This window comes from Manis javanica, chromosome 5, assembly GCF_040802235.1.
Source record: "Manis javanica isolate MJ-LG chromosome 5, MJ_LKY, whole genome shotgun sequence".
Classification (NCBI taxonomy): domain Eukaryota; kingdom Metazoa; phylum Chordata; class Mammalia; order Pholidota; family Manidae; genus Manis; species Manis javanica.
Window position 1 is genome coordinate 105,903,942 of NC_133160.1, and position 26,887 is coordinate 105,930,828.

Below are 26,887 nucleotides of genomic sequence, written 5' to 3' on the forward strand. Positions count from 1 at the left end.
CAGGAATGTTGGTTTCAAAAAAGAACAAAAATGCCAGAGTGTTAGGGGGAGGTTGAGCCGGGTTAGGAATGGTAGGAGTCAGGCCAAAGGGGTGACCAGAGGCCAGATCACAGCAAGATCTTGGAGGTCAGGGTAAAGGATTTGGATTTTATTCTCAGGGTGATGGGAAGCCACTGGAGAGGTGTGAAGGTGGAAGTCATGATCAGTTATGACTTCAAGTGCTCTCACTACCGTAATATTTTTCTGTGTTGACAGATAGTAACTACATAGTTGAGGTGAACATCTAATAACGGAGATTAACAGGAAAAAAAAGAGAAGGTAGATAAGGGAAAAAATAAACTCAAATGATCACACTAGCTGCTGTTTACCAAACAGAGACATGAACAGAGGCAGGGAGAATGAGTTGAAGATTCTTACTGCAGCCCAGGTGAGAGATGACGATGGCTTAGGCTCAGGCAGTAATGCCGGAAAAAGAGTAGGCAACTCAAAAAATGAGAGTAAGGAACACCTCCAAGGTAAACGGTTCTGTGATTACACATAACCCTCTCCTTTTCAGGGTTTTGGTTTGGTTTGGTTTGGCGGGGGTGGGAGGGTACGGTGCGCGGGCAGAACAAGGCACCCATTCACCTACCTTTCCCCCACCTCAGCAGGGAGCACTTAGCCCCCAGACTGACTCAATGTACTCCCTGCCACACGCTGTGCCATCCCCAGTGTTAATCACTTCTCCAGATGGCCACAGCACTTTGCTCCCAGGCCAGAAAAAGGCCTTGCCACTTCCTCCGGTGGTTAGTGAGTTTGTGTCCACTTCCACATTCTGAGCTCCTGCCGTGCAGATTTCTGTCTGAGACAGCACAGCACCTTGCGACCAATGGAGCCTGACTCATTTCAAGCACACATTTCATAAAATATGTGTTAAATGTCTAACAAAAATCACTGTTTAATAGAAGCATTTTCCAAAGACAGGTATTAAACCAAGGGATTTAGTGGGTGAAGCTATGGGATCTCATTCATCACTCCACTGGCTAACCAAATGACCATAGAACAGATTGGATAGGACAGGATTTCAATCATTCCTCTGCCCCACCCTGAGCAAAATTCTGAGTCCTCAGGAACAATCTCAGAACCTGCCTTACAAACAACCAGCACTGAGAATTCCTTCCAGTGAGGAACTTTGGAACTCTCACTTGTGCCTGATTTAGCAACACCCAGACGTCAGGGCTGCCTGTATCAAAAGACAGTTGCTATAGCAAAAGGGCCTTAACCAAGGTCAAACCGCCAGCCGACTCAGCAATAAACAGTCAGGTGTGCATTCCGCAGAGATTAGATGCACCCACTCCCTTATGCAGGTCGGTCACAGAGCTCCATTCCATTGATGCTATACTTCTCCGTAAACTCTTTCTAAAAAATGATTAGGTATTTACTATCCCAGGATTATACAAAAAATTAAAGACCACTCTGAATCCCCTGTGATGGCTTTATCCAAACATGTTTTTTTATTTTTTCACTTTCCACTTGCTTCAGTGGCTTTCCACAAACCCAGCGACTTTTCCTTTGACACTGCCATGTTTTCAGATCCAGAACCGTGGTGGACACATAGCAGGCACCAAATGTTTTACTTTATACAGCTAGAGAAATAGTAATTTTAAAACTTTCCTAACTGTAACCTGTGATTCCCAATCACTTTTTATATTTGGCAAGGATGTATCTTAATTAAGACAAGGGATACAATTTTCAAAGCTTTTCAAAACAAATTCAATTTACTTATTTTTAAAAGAAACACATATATATTTCACCTTGAGAGGAGACTGACTGTTTGTTCCCGCTCTTCCAGGCATCCCACTCCCTAATTATAGCTTGGACCTCAAAGGGATCCAAAATATTTTGGTTCACCGAGATAGAGCATACACATTCTATTTTCAAAGCTATCCTGGGCATCTTTTCAGGACATAGAGCCAAGAGGCCAGCCAAGGAGCCAGGATTGCTCTAAGCTTCCTACAACAGCAGAAGGGCACCCATCCTCAGGGATTTTCAAGCCCCAGGAAGAGCCTTTAAAGCCTTGATGGGACCTCAGCCCAGGCTGTTACATGGGCAGGGAGAGAACATGCCACTCACCCACAGTGCAGAGACCACCACCCACCTGTCAGCTGCTTTCAGCTGCCTCCATGCTCTTAGCACACTGCAATCTCTACAGATGCTGAAAACCTTACAGCTTTCCCTGTGTCAGTCTGGATCTTCCTGTGTATCTTCAGCAGAGTATTTAATTTGCAAATCAACAGTTAGATTCTAAAGGAGTGTTTTGGCTCTTTATACTAAAATAATGACCCAGAGAAACTTTTTTTAAATTTAGGGTCATGCCGCAGAACTTCATTTCTACCAACCTGGACATACCCTCTTTCTATATGATAAAAGAAAGTTATTTTGAATGCTTCCATAAACTAGTAAGAACGTTATGACCACTCAGTCCAAAGACGGAGGGAAAAGAAGTTACCGCTGAGAGATAAGCAGGACAGAGAGGTCAGCTACTGGCTTGCACCTTGAAGGCGCTGGCTGAACCAAGCAAACTGGAGCTGTGATTTCCAGAGCAGCAACGGCCTAAGGGTTAATAGACAAAGTTGAAGGCTGGGCCAGGCTGGGAAACCTAACTAGAAACACTTCCCTTACCGGTGGGATCTCAAAGGGCCATATCTGTTAAATAAGAAGAAAGTAGAAATCACCCAGGCCCAACTCCCAGAGGGCAGCCAGGACAATTGTCTGTCAAACCTCAACACTAAGTGAAAGGGAAAAATTAATTTCCCCTAAGGATTTAAAAGCACTTGGCAATGAAAAGGAATGAACTAATTACAAACATAACAACATGGATGTATCTCAAAAACACGATGTAGCGAATTCGAAACCACAAAACGGCCCTTATTTATAGACCCTAATTATAGGTTTACAAGCTAAATTCTCACTATTTACATGGCTCAATAAACCTAAAGCTAATAATGTAGTTTAAAGTGGCCCAGGACTGCTAGTGCCCTGGAGCGGGGGTAGGCAAACTATTTCAGGGGAAGAGACAGAGAGTAAATATTTCAGGCTCTTTTGGCCAACCACTCACTGTTGCAACTACCTGACTTCTTTTGTAGTGTAGAAGCAAACACAGACAATGTATAAACAAACAGGTGTGACTGTCTTCTAATACAAATTTATTTATAAAAATAGGCAGAGGGGAGGATTTAGCCTGTAGGCTGTTTGCTCATCTTGCTCTAAAGGCCTGAAGGGAAATAAAATTCCAAAGAAAATGACAGATCATGAAAATTCTCCTAACACACAAAGAAATAAGATTAACAAAAAAAGAAAAAAAACCACAGGGAGGGGGAAAAAAGATGCAACTCCTCAAAAGATGTAGGATTTTGGAATTGTTGGAAAAAAATATAAAATCAACAAGCATAAGATGCTTCAAAACGTTTAAAGAGGTTTTAAAAGTAAGCACACTTGAAAAGAATCAAATAAAACTCATAGAAATTAGAAATATAAAAATTGAAGTTAAAATATCACTGAAGGGACACAACAGATCAATCAGAACTGAACAAGAAACTAGCAAAATGGCACAACTGAAAATGATCCAGAAAGAAATCTGGAAAGACAAAGAAATGGGAAATATAAAAACGGATTGAAGGACATGTTGGATAGAGAATTTTTCTTGTTTAATCAGACATCTAAAAAGACAGGGATGGGAAAATGGGACAAAGACATTATCTGAAGGTAGTAAAAATTAATTAAGGGAAACTTTACTGACATAGACTCAGGAGGCCTGCAGGAGAAGCTCTCATGCGCATCACTCTTCATTCATCTCAGATCCCAGCAGAAGGGATGGACGCCATGCTGTTGAAGCTTCTTTACCACCCAGCAGGGAGAAGAAGGCTTCCACCTTGCACCTGCTGGCTACAGCCCAGACAAGCAGAGACTGTCACTATTCAACCCATGAGAAGCCACGAGACGTGGAACTTCAGTTTACTCCAAGGACATTTTGCTGAGCACAGCCCTCCCAACTCTGCCCTTCCCCTATAAAAGAGTGTTTCCTTTGTTCTTCAGACAAGCCTATGACTCTGCTATAGCTTTCATGTCACAGATTGCAATTTTCTGCCATTCCTGAATAACCTGTTTTCACTGGTAAAATAAGAAGGTATTTCTGAGAACTTTTGAGACCTGATGAAAAATCACCAATCTACAGACAAGAACCCAGCAAGCCACATGCAAGATACATAACAAGAAACCCACACCTAGATACATCACAGTGAAATGGTAAAATAACAAAACAAAGGAATGCTCTTAAATACACACAAAAAATATGAAAACACATGTTTAATACACTTAAAAAACACTGAAAACATGTTTTTAGAAAGCAAAAAAACATGAAAATGTTCTTTAAAAAAAAACACGTATTACCTTCAAAGAAGTAATAATTATGCTGCTGGTAGCTAACTTATCAATACCGACTATGGAATGAGCTTTAATGCACTTAGAAAAAAATAACTGTCGGTATGAACATAAACTTACACATCCAGCAAAACCTTTTAAGAATGAGTACAAAACGAATATGCTTTCAGAAAAACTGGAACAGGGAGTTAGCCATGAGCAGATTCTCCCTGAGGGAATGTGGCCCCCAGTTGAGAACTGCAAGGAGAGGTGAGGAAGAATAAACAATATAGTAAGAGTGCGGGCGATCACTGACTGTACAAGTGCTAACCATGACGATGACGATGATGATGATGATGACAATTTGTGGAATTATATAAGTAACTAAAACTCAGTGTCACATAAACTGGCAAGTGGGAAGGGACGAATGGCTGGAATTCAAGTTCTAGAGCTCTTGTATTATTCACAAGGAGTGTAAGGATAGTGATCAAGTTTAGACTTTGATAAGTTTGCAAGTTGTAATTTACAAGGTAAGCACAGAACAAGCAGAAATAAGACCATTAAGCTCTGATGGAATAGAAAATGGAAGAACAAAAGTAATGAATCCCTCAATGAAGCCAGTGGTTAAAAAACAAAACCAAGCACACAGCTTTTGTCAAGGCCCTTCCTAGGGCCCCTACTTCTCAGCACCAACCTCAGATCTTAGCTTCACCCTCCCTCCCACCACAACTTTCTCAGACCTGGCAGGAAACCCCATTTCAGAGACCAAAGAGAGAGCAACTCTGGCTGAGAGGCAGTCCTCATGACCATGGTACATTATCTGTAGTCACGGGAAACCAACAGCCTTTACGTAGATGGAAGGACACCAACAGCAAGCCCAGGTGCAACACAGGCCTGGGAGGATGACGGAAAATCACCACAGCAGAGCTGAAGGCCCCTTAGGAAGTCTGCTTATGCAGGAAAACTGTCCTCAAGATGATCTTTGCACTAGCCTGTTATCCAGAACTACTTCCCCTGTGCACTGAGTATATTTGTTTCATTCGTGGCTACTCACCTAACCCAAGCTATGCCAGAATATTCAGAAATCTTTAGAATTCCTCAAACCTGATGTCTGTAAATATGACCAGGTCAGACTTGATTGTTTATAGTTCATGATGCGTGATCAAAACCGAAAGTTTCTGTGATATGACTGCCCTTGCACTGTTCACCATGTAAGAACTTATTCACTATGTCAGAACTTGTTCACCATGTAAGAACTTGTTCGTTATGCTTCAGAAGATTGGAGACTGTTGAGAATTAGGCTCGGAGTTGATTAATGATTGTGCATTGAGTCCCCTATACAGAATCTTATTGTTGTTAACAATCATTTGATCAATAAATATGAGAGATGCCCTCTCAAAAAAAAAAAAAATGACCAGGTCAGAGTTGGAATAAAAAAGGAAATCTCAAGGCTCAGTGAATTAATCTGTATGAGGTTTAGATGAAAGGTTTTATCTAGTGGAATTTTTCTACCAAACCCTGCCTACCCTTAACATCCCATTACAATTACAGACTCAGAAGTTTAGAAGACCAAAGTCTGAGCACAATATTTCTAAGGTGGGTATAAAACAGTATTAAGGAAGGCAAATAAAAAAAATTACCTCTGGGGGGGGCAAAAACTAAATCTGAGCAATATTTGCTTTCTAAAAATATGTTTTTGGTAACATGGCAACTCCTCAAACTACTAGAAAAGTAGTTGTGTCAGTCAAAGACCTACAAAAGTTTTGACTGAGAAAGCATTCGATTTTCTAGTGGATACGCAACAGCATTATTACTTGCACAGTGCCCTTGGAAAGATAGACGTTTTTGGTGTCCCAAGCGAAAGAGCCAGTAGTTGTTCTATCAGCTTTTCTGAGAATGAGACTAATTAACAAAATGGATTTATTACTTCAAGTTATATTGAATATGAAAAGTAAAAGAGAAAAAGGAACTCTTATTTCTGGGGGAAAAAAAGGAAAGACAAAGAGCCATGCCAACATACATATTTGGACATAGTGATTTCTAGTCAAGATCACTCCCAGTACAGTCTTTGGGACAAAAAAAATGGAAAAACAATGGAGGTGAGAACAGAAGAGTAGCTGACCAGGAGGGTAACCTGTCTGCAAATTTTCCTTTGGGTCAAACCCACCCAGCTCAGTAAGAAGAATAGACACCCACAGTGCTGTGGCACGCATGCCTATAGCCCATTAAAAGGTCATTGGTGCCTGAGCTCCCCAACAAAATAACTGGAGTCTGTGACTTTGCTCAGGGCAGAGTCCACAGGGTCAGAGTCCAGATAACTAAGCTAAAAGAGAAAGAAAAAACAAACCAAAAACAGCAGTTCATGTTCTCATTTCCCAGATATTCCAGTCTAATAAAATGTACTTTTGTCAATGCTGTGAAAAATACACAATCCTTGTTCATACTAAGAACTTAACTTCCTTAAGTTAAGTTAAGTTAAGTTAAGGGTAGAGGTGAGGGGAAATAATGCAACATACATTTATAAATATAGAATTTATTTATATTCACTAAGATAGTTTCACATTTTGTACATGGTTACCAGAAGAGAGAGAACACTCTTGGAGTTTAACACGGCATTATATTGCTACCAAACATTGCTTACGCTGTGTGAGTCGGGAAACACTTATTTTCCCCTTTAAAAAATTTAAGGCTCAGTTTCCAAAAGGTAATTTTACCACTTATTTTTTCAGCTTAAGAAACTGGGAACATTCTGACATAAACCGCAAAGGGGTGGAAGGTGAGGGGCAGCACACTTCACTCATGCGTCCAGCCGCTGAAGACACTACTCAGTGTGATTTGTTGTCGCTATCAAAGGATCCTCCTATTTGAAAATGTATTTTGTTACAAAATCAAGCAAATCAGCAGATGGGAGAGACAGCAGGTATAGATCTTCAGCACATAAACAAGGAAAACTGAAAACTTTATCACTGGTTGGTGGCTAAAATGTGTTGATTCCCACCGCGCCTGCATATCAATCACACATGCAGTCACCTGGACTCACTTTTCTTTGGTAAAGTTAGCAAACAGTATTTCTCTCTGAACACACCAGTAAAAAATATTTACATTTGCTTTCAACTTTCAATCAGGTGGCCACAAACTTGTCCTTTCTCCTAAATACCAACCTTCATTTTTCTTTCCAACCCTGAAGTAGAACATGACCCTGATGGTAACCCTGACCTGAAGAGGAATCCCAACTGCTTAAGCGACTGAAGGAAGGGGAAGGAAAGCAATTGAGAAAGCTAATTATAAAAATAGAGATTAGAGTATTTTTTGAGAACTACCCTATCAATGAGTTCCAAACACAGTGAGTTCCCAAAGTGTTTTAGAAGCACTTTTCCCTGAACAAATATTTCATTCAATCAACCATGACATGATCATTTTACAAAAGGCAGAATCTGCTTAGATTCAGTAAACCACCTTGACATTCATGAGGCTAATGCTCTAACAACAGCGGAAGCCAAAAACGGCACTGGTGGGTTCTGCCTCTGGCATAAAGAGGTAGAGACAATCATTCTGTAGGAAAGATTAACAATAAAAAAACAAAAACAATAACGCAAAACAGTGCCCACCCTCCAGAAAACACAAACACACATTCCATTTCTCAGGGCTAGTTCTGGGGAGTCAAGTTTCATCTCCAGGGTGGCGTTCAGTCATTCAGTCCGATTCAGAGAGCTCCATTGCCCACAATCATCTTGCTGTAATTCTTCTGCTGCTCTTCCTTATAGGCATCCTTCACCTTTGCTCTCTTCAGCCCTCCATCCCTGGGAACAGAAAGAGAAAAGGTAAAAGATGCTCCCAGCCATGTTTAAAAGGGTTACCTATTAATACATACCATGTGGTGCCATGATGCTTAAGTGGCTGAGCAGCTCTGAGGCAAAGTACACAGGATTTGGAAGCAGAAGACCCAGAGTTCAGTCTCTGCTCCACCACTTACCAGCTGTGTGTTACTTCGGGGAAGGAACAGTCTCTCTGAGGCTTGGTTGAAATAAAGAATACTATCTGTACTCAGTTTCTACTCAGTATCTTCTACTTAGCAGAAGTTAGGGCTGCTGTATTCAATATTTGGGCTCTATATTAAAGCTAGGATTGTTCACCTATCTTTTTCCCTAAGGAAAGCAAAGTACTGGTCTTTTCGTCTAATCAACCTATGTCTTACTAGAAAACCATGTGGAAAATTTAAAATATACACACAAGAAATGGTGAGAGTACTGTATATATGTGGGTACATTCCTTAAAGATAAATGGGTTAATCATTATTCAAATCTAATCCTATGTCTAACCAGTTGTATTTTCATTCAGAGCATTATGTGTCTCAAGCATTTATCATCTTCTGTATTCCAAACAGGACCCAGAATAAAACAAACAATGAAATCATAACCTCCCCTCAACCAGTAGTCTGTGCCTATGTAAGCAGCATTCCTTAATGCAGACATGATGAGTCTTTGAACTCTCTCCAGCGTGGTGAAAACACAGACCTGCCTGGGTCACATGGACTCTGCACATCTTTCCTTCTTTGGACAACACAAAAAAACAACAAACTGTAACAGCTGGGTGGAGTCTGGACTATCAGGGGCTGCTCTCTCTCTCCCAATCTAAGGTTTTTTATTTTAACTCCTAGGAAAGTGGATTGAGAATTTGCTTACTTCATACTATGCCTGTTTAATTTTAACCCAGTTAAGCACAAACGTTTACCGAGTGCCCCCTGCTAATGATGAATAGGTCACAGGTTAGCTGGTGAACTCAATGCCCTGAAGGCAGAACTTGACCTACAAACAGATGCCTGCCTGAGCCCACTGCAATGCTCTGGCCACTAGAGTCAAATCCAAGACACACCCCACTAGCAAGTCCTCTACTTAAAAATAGACTGCAGCCCACAAATCTTCCAGGAGGTCAGGTGTAGGAAATTTTCATGAAACAAGGTCAGAAACTGTTGTTAGTTCCCCAGAATTGTCCCCAAAAGCCTCTTTTAACCAAATGAACTGCCTCTAACCATTCCTAGCATTTACATGAATTCTGTATAGTAAGAATTAAGGAAGGGAGGGAGAGAAGAAAGGTCCTTCTTCCTTTTGTGAGGTCCAGGCCAAACCTGGCAAAAAGTGGAAGGCAACTCTTGCCCTCGAGCATCCTGATGCTATATCATCACTCAGTTCTCCTTCCCAAGCACCCAGGAAGCCTCAGGCTGCTGTAAGTACCCCAATTGTGACAAGTCTCCCCTAGGGAATTCAAAGTTTTACCCAACTCCCCTTTGTAATGGAAGCAGATCTTAATTAAAAGAGTAGCAACCACATATAAAAGCCAGTTTAAGATAGAATTAAGTTCTCATTTAATCAAGAAAAAAACAATCCAGACATGTTAATTCATAACCCAATGAGTGAATGACAAATACATCTGGAAAGGCAGTGAGTTAATTTTCTTTTTAATGAGCCTAGGTGATTAAAAGCAATCATTTATTATAAACTGAATATGGCCTAAAAAAAGGAAATTGAAAAACTCTGAGGATCATTTCTGATGGATTTCATTTAAGCCTATCTGATTAGGAGTCTATGCTGTGGCTGACTGCTCAGGGCTTTCTTCCCTTCCTTGGTCTGAAGCCACTGATCCAAAGCTCTGAGCTTTTCATAATGGCTTCAGGGCAGGAGCTGGGCTGGAACGCCAGGTAAGAGGAAGGGGGTAAAGAACAGAAAACAATGAATGAGGAAGATGAAGCCAGTTACATATATGAACATGAATTACAAGGTCATTTGTAAACTAAGATACTATAAACTACGATGTTTGTAAACCTGTCATTTCATGATGTTACGAGGTCTGCAATTTAGTTTCACATATTCCAGTTTAGAGAGTGTAATATAAATATCAGCCTTAACTTATCTGGAACTAGTCTTGGCCTTAGGGGAAGACATTTGTCTTAGGGATTCATACTCCAGGGGTGATCAAGTGGGCATTTAATCAGAGGGCCTCCCTCCAGAGCCACCCCTCTAAGGTTTCAGCTACCTTTATCTCCCATCAACTTCCCAAGCTTTGTTATTCACATAACAACTTTTGAAATGAGTTTTCAACGTAGAAAACTCGTATCTGTAGAAGTTAGTGCCCTGCTCATTAGCATAATGGATGCCAGAAATGGCTTTCTTAGGTGAAATTAGTTGTATCAAGGTATGTGAACAGATGAAATAGTTTAGAGATTCCCCACCCTCCCATAAAGGAGTATAACAATCTAGGTTACCCTTCTTCCAGAACCTTAATCTCTAGAGTCCTGGGCCCTCTGCGGGTTCCTAAGTTCTTGGTTGCCTGGCTGACAGTCTGACTCAGCCAAATCCTCCTTCTACAACATTGCTACAATTGCCTCCAATGAACTTTTCATGTAAAGTGTTTTTGAAACATCCTCACCGAGACAGACAAAATGTTTGTTTCCCTGTGAAATTCATATATTGAAGCCCTAACCCCAGTAGTACGATGATATTTAGAGATAGGGCCTTTGGGAGGTAGGTAGGTTCAGATGAGGTCATCAAGCTAGGGCCCTTCCAGCCTATGCTCTTAAAGAAAGGGGTGTGTCCTTGTTGTAACTCCTTCTGGCTATCCATGTTTGGGTTAGACCTGGAGCAGCCACCCTCCACCCTAAAGCAGAAGCACATTGAGGATGGTTGAACAATACAGCTTGAGCTGATATACCACACAGGACTGCCCATGTTTCAGTGAGATAGAAAAACTACTCTATCAAAAGGATAGAGGAACTTCTAATAAATTTATAGGACTTGAAGTATGGACTCTTGGGTGCCAGCTTGCACTAAAATTAGGTATAGCTAACCCTCACCAAGACAGACAAAATGTTTGTTTCCCTCTGAAATTCATATATTGAAACCCTAACCCCAGTACGATGATATTTAGAGATGGGGCCTTTGGGAGGGAGGTAGGTAGGTTCAGATGAGGTCATCAGGCTAGGGCCCTTAGGATGGGATTACTGCCCTTATAGAAGAAACATCAGCATACTGGCTCACTCACTCCACCCCTCCCTCTCCCCCTCACCTTTCTCCTCATGCACAAAGCAGAAATTACGTAATACATGGAAAGAAGGCAGACATTTGCAAGCCAAAGGGGAGCGAAAACTTTCACCAGAAACTGACTGTGCTCATTGAGGATGGTTGAACAATACAGCTTGAGCTGATATACCACACAGGACTGCCCACGTTTCAGTGAGAGGAAAAACTACTATATTTAAGCCATTGTTATTCTGCATAAACCACTGCCACTTTCAGCTAAACCTCCAGCTAACCACCATAATAAATGACATTATTAAAAGTTTTTTTTTTAATTAAAAAAAATGTGATAGTACTTCTGAAAACTCTCTTACCAAGGAAGCTCAGTCAATCCTCCTTGTACAGCAATAGCAGACTTAACCCTATTAGCAAATTGGACTGCATCCTCTCCTTCCTAGGGGAAAAAAAATTACTAGTACATTCTAGGGATAGAGTTTTCAAATAATAACCTTAAAATGTCCCGTTATAATTTAGATTTGTTTTAACATATAAGATTCACATTTTAGCTCAAATACATTCCATTCTCAACTATAGTAGATATCATTTGTTCTTTCAAGAAAATGCAATTCTGTATTGTTTGATTTTATCAAGTGTATATATTTTTTTATTAAGGTATCATTGATATATACTCTTATGAAGGTTTCACATGAAAAACAATGTGGTTACTATATTCACCCATATTATCGAGTAACGCCAATACCCCATTGCAGTCACTGTCCATCAGTGTAGTAAGATGCCACAGAATCACTACTTATCTTCTCTGTGCTACACTGTCTTCCCCATGATCCCCCCCACACCATGTGTACTAATCATAATACTCCTCAATACCCTTATCCCTCCGTTCCCACCCCTCCTTTTCCCCTCCCCTTTGGTAACCGCTAGTCCCTTCTTGGAGTCTGTGAGTCTGCTGCTGTTTTGTTCCTTCAGTTTTGCTTCATTGTTATACTCCACAAATGAGGGAAATCATTTGGTATTTGTCTTTCTCTGCCTGACTTATTTCAGTGAACATAATACCTATAGCTCCACCCATGTTGTTGCAAATAGTAGGATTTGTTTCTTTCTTATAGCTGAATAGTATTTCATTGTGTATATGTACCACATCTTCTTTATCCATTCATCTACTAATGGTTACTTAGGTTGCTTCCATATCTTGGCTATTGTAAATAGTGTGGCAATAAACATAAGGGTGCATATGTCTTTTTGAATCTGAGAACGTGTTTTCTTTGGGCAAATTCCTAGGGGTGGAATTCCTGGGTCAGATGCTATTTCTATTTTTAGTTTTTTGAGGAACCTCCATATTGCTTTCCACAATAGCTGAACTAGTTCATGCGTATATATTTATTAAGCTTTTCATTAGTCTTATCCAGATACAATATTCCATCATATCTGTAGGCTCAACAAGGCAACAGCAATTGTGAAAACTATTATGGAAAAGAACCTCTGAATGTAAAAATGGCCTAATTTGAAGAAAGCTAAATACATTTTTTTAAAATGACTCATTTGCTGAGGAAAGCAGAATGAAAGTCAGCTCTAACTGATGTAAGAGAGGGAGACACCTAGGGAAAGGTTTTCTTGCCTTTATCTGATTAGATAAAGCACCAAAGTCTAGCTGCTATCTATGTAATACCTCTCTGGTCATGGGAGGCATGTACCACACATCACAGACGATGGCCCAGCTGGTCATTATTCGAAGCAGGTAGCTCACCATGTTGTATTTGCTACTGTTCCAAAATGCATCACCAAACTGAGGGTTATACTGAGAAAAAAACAAAAGAAAAAACCCAGCCCAGTCACAAACGAGTTGGTGGCTTCTCTTATCCACATCAGTGTTCACAAGGTGGCAGGCCCAACGGCTCTGTTACACCCCAAGAAGAGAAGCTCCGTTGCTTGATAGAAATCATCAAAAATGCAAACCAGCTAACTCCTCTGACAACAGCCCCGGAGCACTGCAACAGGAGGTTTATTCACGTGACTCTTAAACGTTTGTCTCCCCACTTAATTGGAAGTGGCTGAAAGTAGGGACAGTGTCCTCAGCACTTATTACTGTGTCCTCAGTACTTAACACGATGCCTGGCCCACAGTCTGTCCCCACCCCACACTCTTCCCCTTCATATTTGATCACATACCCATAGGGAGAGAGAGAATAATCAAGCAAACAGAGCAAACTGTAAACAACCGGAGAATCTGAGTAAGGGGTCCACAAGTGCTCTTTATTCTTGCAAATTTAAGCCTGAATTCTATGAAAATAAATACCAAGTTTACTGCTGTTTGTTGTGGGGGGAGAAGGGACATGTTTTACCTTAATTGCGACTGGATGTATAGTTCCTCCAATTTCAAAGCTTCCTTTTTTAAACATCATGACTGAAGTGTTGTTGATACAAGTTCCTGCAGTGGAGTGAGAACAGGATTGAGGGGAGGTGAGTGTTTTTAAAGGCTGCCATTTTTTAAACAAATTTTAAAAGGTAATTATTTTGATATAAAATGATGTCAAATATTCAAATCATATCAAAATTATAGGCTTTTTTACTTCATTTCACAAATCAATCCCTGCTTAAGTAATAATTCAACAGTTCTAAGCAGATTTAAGAACAAACCTTAATCTTATGACCAAATGCTCTAGAGACACACAACTTCTTCACAATAGGTAACAATTTCAATACATTTAAAATAAGGACTTTTAAAAAGTTATAGGTAATACCTGTCGAAGTTCATTACCAGAAATGACTTTTAAGATCAAGAAGGTACCATATACATGATGGAATATTATTTAGCCATAAAAAGAAAACAAATCCTACCATTTGCAACAACATGGATGGAGCTGGAGGGAATTATGCTCAGTGAAATAAGCCAGGCAGAGAAAGACAAATACCAAATGATTTCCCTCATTTGTGGAGTATAACAATAAAGCAAAACTGAAGCAACAAAACAGCAGCAGACTCACAGACTTCAGGAAGGGACTAGCAGGTACCAAAGGGAAGGGGGGGGAAGGATGGGTGGGAAAGGAGGGATAAGGGGATTAAAGAGCACTATAATTAGCACACACAATATAGACAGGTCACAGGGACAACAGTATAGCACAGAGAAGACAAGTAATAACTCTATAGCATGTTACTATACTGATAGATAGTGACTACAATGGGGTTGGGCAGGGAACTTGATGATATGGATGAATCTTGAAACCACAATATTGCTCATATAAAACCTTTATAAGATTGTATATCAATGATACCTTAATTTAAAATATGTATATATATAAAAAGATCAAAAAGTTACTATGACTTTCAACAAATTTAAAAAGAAAACAAGAAGTTACTAACCCCAATAAGGCAATCCCATGCATACAGGACTGCAGAGATCTGGGCTAAGAATGTCAACTCTAGAACAGTCTGATTCCTCACACACTTTTGGTGCTTGTTGTTACAACTACAGTTTGATAGGCAGTGCCCCGTCTTACCCATCTTACCTTCAGGAAAGATTAATATGGGTAATTTTTTCTTATCAGCAATATGTTCTCTGAGTCTGCAGAAAAAAATAAAAGGATCAAAATTCTACCTTTAAAATAGAGAGGCAGCAATCCTCTTTGATATTCTTTACTCTCTGTACTGCTTGTAAAGCAATAAGGAGAAAAGAAATAAATTAAAGTAAAGAAAATGCACTGAAGTTGGTCCCTTAAAAAGTATAAGGCTATCCACACTATTGCAGTTTCATTTCAAAGGAGCGATTTGCAGTGCTTTCTGCTATGCAGTAAAGAATCCTAGGCAGACATGAGCTGTGTCAAAGCTTTGCACCCTTGCCCCTGTACTTGTATTTTCTCTTCTGAAAAATGGGAATGTCAATTGCCAGACCTGTCTGCCTTATGGCCAGTAAGTAAAAGAAAACTCCTTAATTAGGAGGATTAGTCAATACAAAAGAAATAAAAGTTGAAATTAATATAGACCTGCTCTATATTCTCAACTGCTCACCAGAAACTGGTAAGGCTGAGACAGGGCAGTCACAGTTGCCAGTGCCCCATTGCTAAGTAATCTCAAAATGGGGAATACCTTTTCTAACCTTTTACGATTTCAACCAGTACTTTTCATTTAACTCTTAAGTAGGCCCACCTTCTTATTTCTAGAAACAACAACCCAGAGTGGTTAAAGGCCTCAGGCCAAAAGCTGCTCCCCAGCAGAGGTTTCCGGTGGCTCACCTCCTGCAGAGCCCCAGAGGCTCCTTCTCCCGTTCCCACAAACAGCACTAGCTCTGCCTATCTCTGGATGGCTTTAAGTGTTGACAGTCATTCAGCAACCAGTCGGCCATGCAGCAAACAGCAGACAGCTGACTGTTTATTAAGCAAACAGTTATCAATTATTTAACCTTCAAAGTAGTAATTTTTAACTGAAAATTCAGTGTCTGGACTATACCTAAATCACAGCAATATACATTTACAGGGCTTCTAATCTCATCATATATCCCACTATGATTACAGGATTAAAAAATGTTTAAATCAAGCTAAGACAGGTGATTAACCAGAAAAAAACAACCATAAAATGAGCTCCATATATTTTTGTTTAATCCTTAGTACTGCTCTGCCCTCTTCAGCAGGAAAGCCAAGAGAATCGGATTTTATGCTCCCCCAAAGGATTCTGAGTGATGTTACTGCTTACCTCCTAGTAACCAGGTGTCGATCCTTCATTTCTGAGCGTTCAAACCAGACATGTGGACAAGCCTTGACCATAGCTCTCTGAATAATTCCCATCAATCCACCATGAACCTGGCCAACCTAGATGTAACATGAGAGGAAGAGAAAAATGTGAAGGTACAATTGTCCAAGGCTTTTTATTTTTAGTGCCAATAAGTTCCTGTCCCACAGTTGAAGAAAGGACAGGCCTTCTCTAGTGACTGAAGTTCTTCATCTGTTCAAAGGACATGAATGGCCAAATATAAGAAAAACGTGTTCTTCAGCAGCGCCTTTGAATTTTAAGCTATGTTGCTACACCTAGCTATATTCTAGCTTTAAAAAGTAAAGGTCTTTCAACTTAGTCAAGAAAACAGAAATGCAAATTAAAACTGCACTGAAATGTCATTTCTCACCCTCAGACTGAAAAAGATTCAAAAGCTTGATAATGCACTCTGAGCCGGGGCTACGGAAAGCAGGCACTCTCTCTCATACATTGCTTGGAACAGGGGAAATTATAACATCCATGAAAGGAAATTTTGTAGTATCTATCAAAACTATATGTACATGGAACTGTCAACTCAATAATACCACTTCCAGGAATTTACCCTGAAGAAATACCTTCAAAAAAATGAAAATACATATATACAAGGTTTGAACTACAGCATTATTCATAGTTGTGAGATATTGGAAACTATCTGAATGTCCAGCCATAGGAAATTAGATGAACAAACAATGGTACACACACAGGGAGGACCATGCAGCTGAGAAAAGAACACAGTCGTGCTCTGTAACTCCTAAGGAGTGGTTTACAGGAGATACTGTGAAGTGAAAAAGCAAATTGCAAAAGAGTAAATACAGTATGCCACCTTTTGTCTAAGACAGAAGGTAAATATATGCATGTTTGTTCATCTCTACAAAAAGAGAGAATAACCAAATCAGTTAGAAACCGACAAGGGTAGGAAGGAATGGGTGGAATGGACATGGGAGGGAGGGACACTTCTCTGAGTAATACCTTTTTTTGTTTAGTTTTAACATATGGAAGCCCATTAATGCCCAACATATTCAAAAAAATAAGTCAACAGGATGGGACTAGCAAACTGAAAGAAACAAACCCAACTGTATTTCAAATGAAAAAAAGAACAACACTGAAGGAAGGGGGTAAGAATTCGAAAAATGTTCAGAGAGTGTTTGACCACACACCCTCCATCTCAGATGGGGTACCAAGATGTGCAAAAATCCTGAATTCTTTTCATTTCTAGCATTTGTTTTCTGTAGTAAAACAGGTGAAGCAATTCTGAACAATTTTAGAAGTATTATAGGGATGAGAATATGAATAAAATAAAGGGCATATTGAAACTTAATTAACATTTTTATTATTACAACTTCTCTGCAAGTTAGAAAATATTTCTAAATAAAAGAAATAAGTAGAGGTATTTGTTTTGGAGCAAAAAGACTGAAAAGCCACTGAGAACAGATCTTGAATGTTCTTCAGATATACATTTATGTTTAGCCAAATGAGGCCAACTGTGACCTCTGGAAGTAGCTTCCTCCCACACCGCCACTGACTTAAATCCAGCTGGCTTTAGGCTTCTATCACTCAGCCCACTGGGAAGTCCACAGGTACTGTGTTTTTCTAAACCTTGGCTAACATTGTAATTGCACTTATACAGGATCAAAAAGCATGGAAAATGCCAAAAAAATTCTGTGACACAAATGAATTCTAGTCAGCTCTTTGCTGACCAGCACACAGAATAAATATGGTCTCAGAAACACAAAATTACAAGGCAAGTTGGTTATAATGCCCGAATCTCTTCTTTCTCATCTGTAACAAAATCTCAGCCCTAACCTCACTGAATTACAGGGAACGTAGAATCTAATGGACATGAAGATGCTTGTCCACATGAAGGGAAGGAATTATTACATACACGAAGGACCACTGGGGGTCAATCATGAGTTGTTTACATGATGGTCCTTGGACAGGCTTTCTAGAGAATCCATAAACATTCTTGAAGTTATACACAAAATTGTGTTTATCTGATGTATGCATATGTTGTTGTGGTTTCCTAAAAAAAAAGAGTACATAACTATAAACTGACTCCTAATTAAAGAAGGTTTTGAACTACCAGTGCCCATAAGTCTTTTCAGAGAAATGGTTAAAACTTCCTTAGATTCAGAAAAAGTTGCAAGCAAGATTCAGAACATCTTGCTTGATCTTCATTAAAGAGCCAGATATTTTTTTAACTGTGAATGACAGAAATTTACTATGGTGTTAAAATTTAATTGCCCAAGAGTTAGTATCTGAACTTATATTTTAGACAGATAAATATCTCGCAATGAGTTAGGAGTTTATACAAAGGCCTCCAAAACCCCCTCAATGATTGTATAACCCATAGACAAACATTGGCCCATGTGTCTGTTCTCCTACCTGCAGTGACTCATAATAATGGCTCCTTACAAATGTCTTCCCAGAAAAGCATACCAGCCCATTTCTATCAGTTGCTGGAGCTGACCAGTGAAATAAAATCCATCTGCTCTCCCTGTAGCCGAGTTCTCGACATGAGAAATGGAAAGAAGGTTCCCCAAGATTTTATTCCACACACCAGCTTAAGGCTTATTTACCACCACACAGGAAAAAACATCTTCAGTTATAGTTATTCTCCAAAATTTACCTGACACATACATAGAGGAGGTAAAGGAAATCTTAACAAGTTTCAAAACGCAGATTTGGAGGAAAAAAATGCCAGACTGTGGTTCATCTCACAAAAAGGTGTTTTGAAGTGATTTTACTGTGGGCTTTGTGGTTTCTTGTTGGGTTTTGTTTTGTCTGAGGTTTTCTTTTCTTCTCTACTGTTCTTTTGGGGCTATAAGCAAGAAATGAGAAAGGCAATGTGGTAAAAACATTGTCTTTCTTGCTTGATCTTCATTAAAGAGCCAGATATTTCTTTAATTGTGTATGAGCCCCTGAAGGAAGACAGAACTAATTGTCTGGTAAGGGAGTTGTACAGCTCTAAGGAGGAACACTTCAGTGTTACTAAACATTGCTAAGATTTTAGAAGCAAGATGGAATCAACTTCCTAAAATCCTATCAAGCTCAAGCACATCTACATTTCAGTAATTTTTTACTACCTTAAATATAATGGTTACTTTCATTTTTCCTCTTGTGCTATATATTCTTTAGTTAATATATTACATAACAGATAGCTACAGTAGTATAATCCACTTTCTAATATGCAAATGACTTTCTTATTTGTGCCAAAATAAATGAAAAACTTGAGCAATCCACAAAATAGGCAACTAGTACTTGAAACATCAGTGAGCCACTCTTACCATAGCATAGCATCCATCCGTTGTCAAGATCAAAACATCTATTGGGGAGGTATGGTTAGCAACACAAATGCCTCCCTTCTGGGGTCTGTACTGCCTGCAATTACAAACAATGGTAAATACTAAACCTTGAAAAATGGCCACTATTTTTCAGAACAGCATGTAGAGATTCATCTTACTTTGTTTTAAAAAAAAAGATTTTATTAAATTTAGGTTTCTAAGTATATGGGCCCATCTTAAAGAGGCTATCTCTAGGCAGTGTGTAGGAGTTGGGTAAGAGTACAGAAGGGAACCATGGCTTTTCCTTTACATATATTTATGTTGCTTTTTCTAATGATCAAATTTTCCTTTTATGATGAAAAAACAATTTAAAAATATTGGAGTGAATTACAAAGATTCCATAACCTTAATAAATGTTGTGATATGTAAGTTTCACTTACTTTAACATAAGTTTTTTTTATATCATTCCATTTTTCATAAGACTCACTTTTAGTTGCTCCATGGTGATCCACAGAGCAAATTTACTGTGGTTTCCTCCCTTCCATCCCCTAAAGTAGAGGTTGGCAAACTTTTCCTCTCACGGGCCAGGTCGTAAACACTTTACACTTTGCAAGGCAGCCAATCCTTGTCACAACTACAGGACTCTGCTATTTTGGCACAAAGGCAGCCACAGACAATATGTAAATGAATGAGCATGGCTATGTTTTGGTAAAACTTTATTTACAAAAAAACACCAGATTGGGGGCCACATTTAGCCTATGGGCCCGTAGTTTAGTTTCCCAAACTCTGTCCTAGAATTCAACCAGTACTGAAACCAATGACACCAATGAAGCGGAACAGTTTTCTTTGGGCCTGTACAGAGAAGAAAGGGAACAGGGAACCCAATGCATAATAACTTTAGCATATTTTCCTTAAAGTTAAAAGCAATTCTATAGCAAGTTATGAAGTCCTCTCCCTGTAATTAAAGCACCATTTCTGTAGAAGGTATCTTTTCTGATCACACTTTTACCAAAGCATTTCCTCACCCCAAAACACAGAGCCCAACCACAAAATCATCTAATTTTAGAAAATTATGGGCCCTTTAATGTTGGGAATACATGGTAAAGCCAAATGATAAAACGTTTCCCTTCTACAAATGAGACAGAAAGATCCAGTCAGTAAAAAAGAGTCTTGTCCTGGAACTTTTAAAAAAATGATGTTAAATGTAAAAAAATTAAAATTGAGTTAACAGAAAAGTAAAACAGTCGAAATCCCTTTCACTTAGCTAATAACTTCATTTAGCTACTGATACTCCTATGGCTAGGGATGAGGGAAGCAGAATACGGTGCTCTGTTATAAGGCTCAGATATGGAATATTAGAAGTGCATGACTGAGACTAGAAGCCAGGCCTCAAGACTCTAAGTGTGGTCCTCCTTCCACCACACTACAGGCCTGTCAACCTCATCATTGTTTATGTCAGACAGACCCAGTTGAAAATATGACTCATACTCCTAGCCACTCACCAGTTATGTGACCCCAGACAAACACTCCCAGAGCTTGCACCTCTTCACCTGTAAAATGGCCTGGCCTGAACACCATATAAGTCCAGTTATTGTCATTACATGTTTATTATTATGTTCTGCCTGCAAATAGATTGTCTTTTAAAAGCGTTTTTGTGCATTGTTATGTCTGTGACAATCTAAGCAGCAGGGATGGACACACTGGAAGCTCCCTTACATGCCAGGCTGCCTCCCACCCTTTTGTAAATCAATGCTGGGTTAACAGAGGAGCCAGCTGACACTCACTTGTTGTGGTAATGAATGGTGCCAGAGAGGGCTCGCACGCAGATCCTACAGCAAGTCAGGTGCACCAGCTCACTCAGCTCAGACTTCAGGCTGAAGGAAAAGAAAATACTTTACTGCACAGTTGTGGGCACACCTGAGGCCTACCTGGTAACAGCTTCAGTGTGGGCCTTCCCAATAGCACACTGTGTTCTCACACACCAGCACAGTCAGCTCTTAGGGCCTCACTCATGACAAAACTGTCAAGGAAACTAGCTCCCACCTGCTAGACTAGCACGATGAACCCCTGACCAAGAGAAGCTGAAGCTTGTCTGCTCTTGGCCTTGTGAGCCTGAGAATACTCTCCTGCTCCCCTTGAATTCCTTGGTGAGCTCTTTTCCTATCCACTTGTAAGAAATAGCATCTCACAATGTGTAGGAAAATAGGATGGGAAACCAAACAAAGACTATAAATAAGAAGTAAACAGGATCTTAATAAGTGTGTTGAGGCCATAAATTTGATGCAATACATAGGAATCAAATATTCTCTTTGTGGACACAGCTAAGAAAAGGGACAATCCTATTTATGGCCGGATGGAAGCAAACATTTTACCTGCTGTCTGGCAGCTGCCCAACCAGGGTGGTTCCAAGGACCAGCAAACTGATCCCAATGAAAGCCAGGGTAACCCTGAAAAGGAAAAGAAAAGGCAAAGCACAAGTAAGCTGAGGAGTAGGGGTGAAGGGAAGTAACCCAAAAGTGCATAAATAACAAAACCGGAAATAAATTGTGGTACATCCACACTATGAAATATGATGCAGCCATTAAAAGAATTGGGTATATTTATAGTTTCTGACATGGAAGAATGGTACTTGGCACATTATGAGAAGAAAAAAACAAGCAAAGTAAACTTCAAAATAATATACAGGGTATGAATCATTTCCAAACTAACAGCGAGAATGTGTCTCATACACAGATGCAGAGAGAAGGCCTGGAAATTTGTTTACAAAACTGCCAAGTTCTGTCATCAAAGGGTTAAGCAGGTAGTGAAGGGAATAATGTCTTGGCCTTCAGCTTTTCTAAATTCTTTTAATTTTTTTTTAAAAAACACACATGTTACCTTCTTGTATAATTTAAGAAGAAAATTTTAGTTTACATAAAGGAGTCACTTCAGTTTGGAAGTAGTTATTTTGTTCACGACACTTTGGTGTGGCATGGTATGGTTGTAAAAGGAGATATCTTTCAAAAGTCTGAAAATAACTTGTTTTTCTGTTTTCTAATGGGGGCAAAAGGGTACAATACAAATTTTTCTCAAAGGACTTTAAAATTATAAAAAATATCATGAAACTTATACTTAAAGGCTCTTTCACTGTAAGAAGAGCAAATTATGCCACCCTGTAGGAATCTTTAAAGCAAATCTGTTGTCCCTTTGTATGGTTCAAGATAACTCAGAAGTTAGTAAACAAAGTGGCTGACAATACCCCTAAACTCCACATTTTTGAAAAGTGCTTTTAATACATGCTCCAGTCACTTCAAAAGAAAAATAGTCATTTTTAGAAAAGTAAGTAGAATTACTCAATAAGAAAAAGTTCACATTTAAAATCTTTTAAAATAAATGGGGCTTCCTTATAAATACCTTATTAAGGTGTAAGTCTTGGTTTAAAACTTTTTACACAGCACTTTGAAGGTTAGATTCAGTTTTCTTTAGATGTCATATTTTCACGCCAATCACTATTTAATCTCAAATCACTGTCCATTATGCAAGAGTTTAAAAACAATGTTTTGCTATCTTGCCCTAATGAGAATCACTTGTTCCTACACATTAAATTAGAAGGGGTTACATTTTAACATGCCCAACTATTGGGTTCAAAACTACTGAAATTTTTTATTGGCTAGATTAATTCTGTTTTCCAGTTTATATGAAAATTCTGTTTTCCAGTTTATATGAGCTAAACGTGGGATTCTCATAGATGACACAAGTTTTGAGTCATATCTGTATTTTTAAGAGCTTTATTTACTAAATCCAATTCATATCTCACACAACTCGTCCATTTAAAGTGAACAATTCAACAGTTTGGGGCATATTCACAAAACTGTGCAACCATCAGTACAATTAATTTTAGCACAATCTATTTTTTAAACACTCACTTTCTAGCAACTACTTTTAAAAAGCACTTACAAAACAATTCCTTCAGACTGAAGAGCATGTACCAAGATTAGGAGTCTCAATTCTTCCATTTCTTTATTCTTCTTGGGTGCTTACATACTGGATTACCTAAATCTGTGGGATTTTTGCAAGCATCTTTCATGTCCCTTGCCTATTTTGTGAGTGCTGGTTTAAACTAGATAATAGAATCATAACACAGTTTGCTGGGCACCCACAGCAGTTGAAAGCTAACCAACAAATGAGGGCTTCTCAAGTACTCTGCGCTGTGAAATCCTCACTCTTCCTTCAGGTTGCCTTGGATACAGTGCCTGCTCCACGGACCAAGTCAAGACACAGGAACGAATCCATATATTCAATTTCACTGAAGTTTCATTTCTTTTTAAGAATAGAAATAGAACTAATAGAAGCTTAATTGTAAATAATCTAGAAACTTCTAAAAAATAAAAACTCAAATATTTCTTTCCTGCACACCAAAGGATAGTTTTATGCCTCCCCAGAGGACATGAAACCCACTTTGGGAACACTGGCTTAAGGCTCAAGCAAAAGTGTATGCAAAACCCTGAACTTCACTTTGTTATCACAGCTGACATGATTCCCAAAAGACATACCATGCCCACCATGAGGCTTTTAGACATGAGCCTTTGCTATACTTACGCAATCTCTTCCCCTGTAATAAATCCGAATGAGGCAAGTACAGGCCACCCGAGGGATGGGAAAGAGGTTTCAATTCATGTGCCAATTTTAATTGGCTGGTAACAACAGCCTGGAAAGCTCTCTTGAGAGAATGCCGTGTCCCAGGGAAATGAAGCAAGACAATCAACAAAAATATTGTGACTGGTGCACACACCTACTCCCCACCATCACACATCACATGCTAAGCACACCTTGGCAACTGTACTTCATCCTACTGCCCAATGTCACCTCTTCTACTCTTATGTTCCACACTGTGGTTCCAGTAAACCAGGCTTAAGAGCAAATCCTCGTCAGGCGGCACTCAAACTTAGAACCAAAGGGTACCCAGAAGGCAAATGTTTAATAAGAAAAGCGAGTGATCATATGGAGTTGGATAAAACAAATCTACCCTTCCAAATGGCTCTCCCCTGTGGTATCCTCGTTCAGGAATTTTTTCTCTCCTGTGCATCTATGAACTGCTACAGACCAGCAAAGAGAGGCAGTTAGAGCTTGGCTGACACTCGGTGAAAGTGAAACTAAATCCTCTCTCGTCCTTTTTTTCTAACTTCCCTTCTCTCTCCATCCTCAAATTAGCTATGACTTACAGAACAACATGGATCCGGATTGCTATACTGGGTTCTGAATACACACCGTCATTTGGAAAAAAATGTGAAACGAGAACAGATAATACATTCCCCTGGGGGTGACATTCGGTGGTGTTTTCTCAGTGAGAAGAGTACCATAATATTCTCATGTGGCCATTACATACATAATTTAAAAGGAAGGCTGAACCAATGATGCCATCCAATTGCTGGGCAGAAGACGTACCTCAGGGGTAGCAGAACACAGTAGCGTACTATGACGCCCAGCACCCACACCATGGTGAGCCGTAGACTGATGTACTGGAAGTTTACGTTGGTCCTTGTGAGGAGATTCCATGACACTAGCTCCTCTGAGGAGAACCTCTGGGTCACTTCATCTTCCACAATGGCTTCCAATCCCTTCTTGGAGAAATAAAACACATCAGACAGCTCAAAGTCCCTTCCTCGCAGACCAGAGAGCCCTTTTTCCATGGGTGACTCATCTCTTTGGATAATACCTTAAAAGAAAGCATCAGAACATGAGAAAATGCCATAGGACAGAACAACTGACCAAAGGAGCAACTTTAACTGTGCAGCAGACAAATAAATTTAATAGGTAACAGGTAAAATCTGAGGCAGATTTCAGAAATATAAGATGAGCAAGTGTAGTGGGAAAAGAGGCAAAACTACTGAATCTGCATAACATGGCCTCTACTCAATGAACTCAGTCACGGAGAATTCCGGGCCCCAGTAACCTTCTTGCCTGCATTTCCTTCATACACTCCATTAGCAAAGGAAATCACAGAAGCAAACTCTCCCCAAGTATAGATCTAGACTGTGTAAAAAACAAAGATTTCTGCTTCCCACTGATAAAAACCATAAAGCCAAAAACAAAGCAAAATGGCAATAAGTGCTTGCCACAGATGGCAAAAGGCTGAAATTTTTAATATGTAAAAATTATTTAATAAGAAAAACACTGACTCCTTCAGAAAAGTAAGCAAAGTGCATGAACTGAATTCACAGAAACAATAGAAATAGGTAATAATTGCAGCAAAACCTTTTTCCTAGTAAACAAAGAAATGTGAATAAGACAAAGACTGGCCTATTTACATGATCAAATCAGCAACATTTTTATTTAATAAACTTCAGTGATAAAAACTATTCAGTTACTCTTATACTCAATTTGTATGATGTGGAACCAGTAGCAACTTTGTCAAAACCTGTTTAGCATAAAGAAACTAAAAATAGTTTTGCTGCTAATTCAGTAATTCCAATTCTAGAAATCTGTCATAAGAAAATAATCCAAAATGTAGGCAAGAGTATTCACTGTAGCATTTTGCATTCAAAATCTAGCCAATGAGATATAATGCATCCCATTAGTAAGTACTCGAATGTCAAGTGAAAAAAGGCAGGATCTAAAACTATTTTACAGAGAAGACAAGTAATGATTCTATAGCATCTTACTATGCTGATGGACAGTGACTGTAATGGGGCATGTGGGGGGGGACTTGATAATAGGGGGAGTCTAGTAACCATAATGTTGTCAAGTAATTGCACATTAACGATATCAAAATTTAAAAATTTTTTAAATAAATAAATAAATAAAACTGTATTTTAAGGGAACCCTCCTACACTGTTAGTGGGAATGTAAATTGTTGCAGCTGCTGTGGAAAGCAGTATGGAGGTGCCTCAAATAACTAAAGATAGAAAACCATACAAAGTAGTAATTCTACATCTATGATAGAAGTACCACACAAAACCTGTGATTTGAAAAGATAATGCACCCCTATGTTTATTGCCGCATTATATGCAATGACAAGATATGGAAGCAACCTATATGTCCATCAATAGATGAATGGATAAAGAGGTGGTACATATACACAATGGAATACTATTCAGCCATTAAAAAAAACAAAACAGAAATCCTGCCATTTGAGACATCATGGATGGACCGAGAGGGTATTATGCTAAGTGAAATAAGCCAGGCAAAGAAAGACAAATACCATACAATTTCACTTATTTGTGGAATATAAAAACAAAACAAAACAGAAGGAACAAAACAGCAGTAGATTCATAGACACTGAGAAGTGACTGGTGGTTACCATGGGGGAGGAGTTGGGGTAGGTGGACAGGGTGAAGGGGATAAAGGGGCACAGAAATTCTCAATCATAACATAAATCAGTCACAGGGATGGCAGCACAGCATGGAGTATATAGCCAATGATTCTGTAACATCTTTCTATGTTGACAGTTAACTGCATT

The 26,887-nt window shown here is 39.3% G+C and overlaps 1 protein-coding gene across 5 annotated transcripts in view; it reads right to left on the bottom strand.

Moving 5' to 3' along the window:
- Positions 1-6,915: 6,915 nt before the first annotated feature.
- Positions 6,916-26,887, bottom strand: part of GPAT3 (glycerol-3-phosphate acyltransferase 3) — a 57,389-nt gene continuing 37,417 nt past the window's right edge. For 4 of the 5 annotated variants that reach the window (XM_017655449.3, XM_073237361.1, XM_017655447.3 and 1 more), the window contains 10 exons: positions 24,874-25,144; positions 21,822-21,896; positions 21,234-21,323; positions 19,453-19,546; positions 16,112-16,227; positions 14,932-14,987; positions 13,768-13,853; positions 13,096-13,224; positions 11,783-11,862; positions 6,916-8,198 (listed from right to left, as the gene is read on the bottom strand). In XM_017655449.3, the coding sequence (XP_017510938.1) occupies positions 8,102-8,198; positions 11,783-11,862; positions 13,096-13,224; positions 13,768-13,853; positions 14,932-14,987; positions 16,112-16,227; positions 19,453-19,546; positions 21,234-21,323; positions 21,822-21,896; positions 24,874-25,144 (1,094 nt within the window). In that variant the 3' untranslated portion in view covers positions 6,916-8,101. The remainder of the gene's footprint in view (positions 8,199-11,782; positions 11,863-13,095; positions 13,225-13,767; positions 13,854-14,931; positions 14,988-16,111; positions 16,228-19,452; positions 19,547-21,233; positions 21,324-21,821; positions 21,897-24,873; positions 25,145-26,887) is intronic. The other variant, XM_037021150.2, reaches the window with a different exon arrangement.